This window comes from Gekko japonicus, unplaced genomic scaffold, assembly GCF_001447785.1.
Source record: "Gekko japonicus isolate JY-2015 unplaced genomic scaffold, Gekko_japonicus_V1.1 scaffold8245, whole genome shotgun sequence".
NCBI classification, from domain to species: domain Eukaryota; kingdom Metazoa; phylum Chordata; class Lepidosauria; order Squamata; family Gekkonidae; genus Gekko; species Gekko japonicus.
This window is the reverse complement of record NW_015164880.1, coordinates 1-686: the sequence shown is the minus strand read 5'-3', so window position 1 is coordinate 686 and position 686 is coordinate 1. Positions and strand designations below refer to the sequence as shown.

The window sequence follows — 686 nt, the reverse complement described above, 5'->3', positions numbered from 1 at the left end:
TTTTAGAACCAAAGGAAAAGAGAAGTGGGATCAGTCAGAACCCCCGAGCGACCACGCATATGCTCCCCAGCGTGATCAGATGCCGAGGGGGAAGCCATGGACAGGAGAGCGAGGTGAGTCAGTTGCGCATGTGTGCGCATGCACAGTTTGGCAGGGGGCCTCGCAAGCTGCGGGAGACGGGCACTTCGGCGATCACACGGCTGCCCGTGCTGTGGGTTTTTCAGTAGGTAATAGTGTTTTGCAGGGTGGCTGCAGAAATGGGCTACGTCATCACACAGCCACAGACAATCTGTTGGGAGTTGCAAGCCCTCTTTGGACAACCTGCTTTTCTCACTATGCCAACTGCTTTTTTCTTCTTCAAGGGGAAACCACCAGAGATTTCCCCCTTGTGGCCAAGCTGTGGGTTTTTGTACAGACCCCAGTTCTCTTTTCCTCACTGTGCTTATCTTGCACAGTAATACACAGCCGTGTCTTCTTCTTTTAAGCTGGAGAGCTGGAGATATGTGGTGCTGATCGAGGTGTCCACGGTGATGGTGACTCGACCTTCCAGAACCTTAGCACAGCGTGTCTCAAAGTTGTCTGTCCTAATCCATCCAACCCACTCCAGTCCTTTCCCTGGTGCTTGTCAAATCCAGTGCATTGCATAGCTGGTAAATTTATATCCAGATGCTTTACAGGTCAGTCTC

General features: G+C 51.6%; 1 gene segment (V, D, J or C); it reads right to left on the bottom strand.

Moving 5' to 3' along the window:
• Nucleotides 1-442: 442 nt before the first annotated feature.
• On the bottom strand, nt 443-676 carry LOC107109195 (the record flags this gene model as incomplete). The annotated part of the segment is given in 1 exon segment: nt 443-676. A coding segment is annotated over 1 exon segment (234 nt), but the record flags the coding sequence as incomplete, so codon positions are not given.
• Between the last annotated feature and the right edge of the window lie 10 nt (nt 677-686).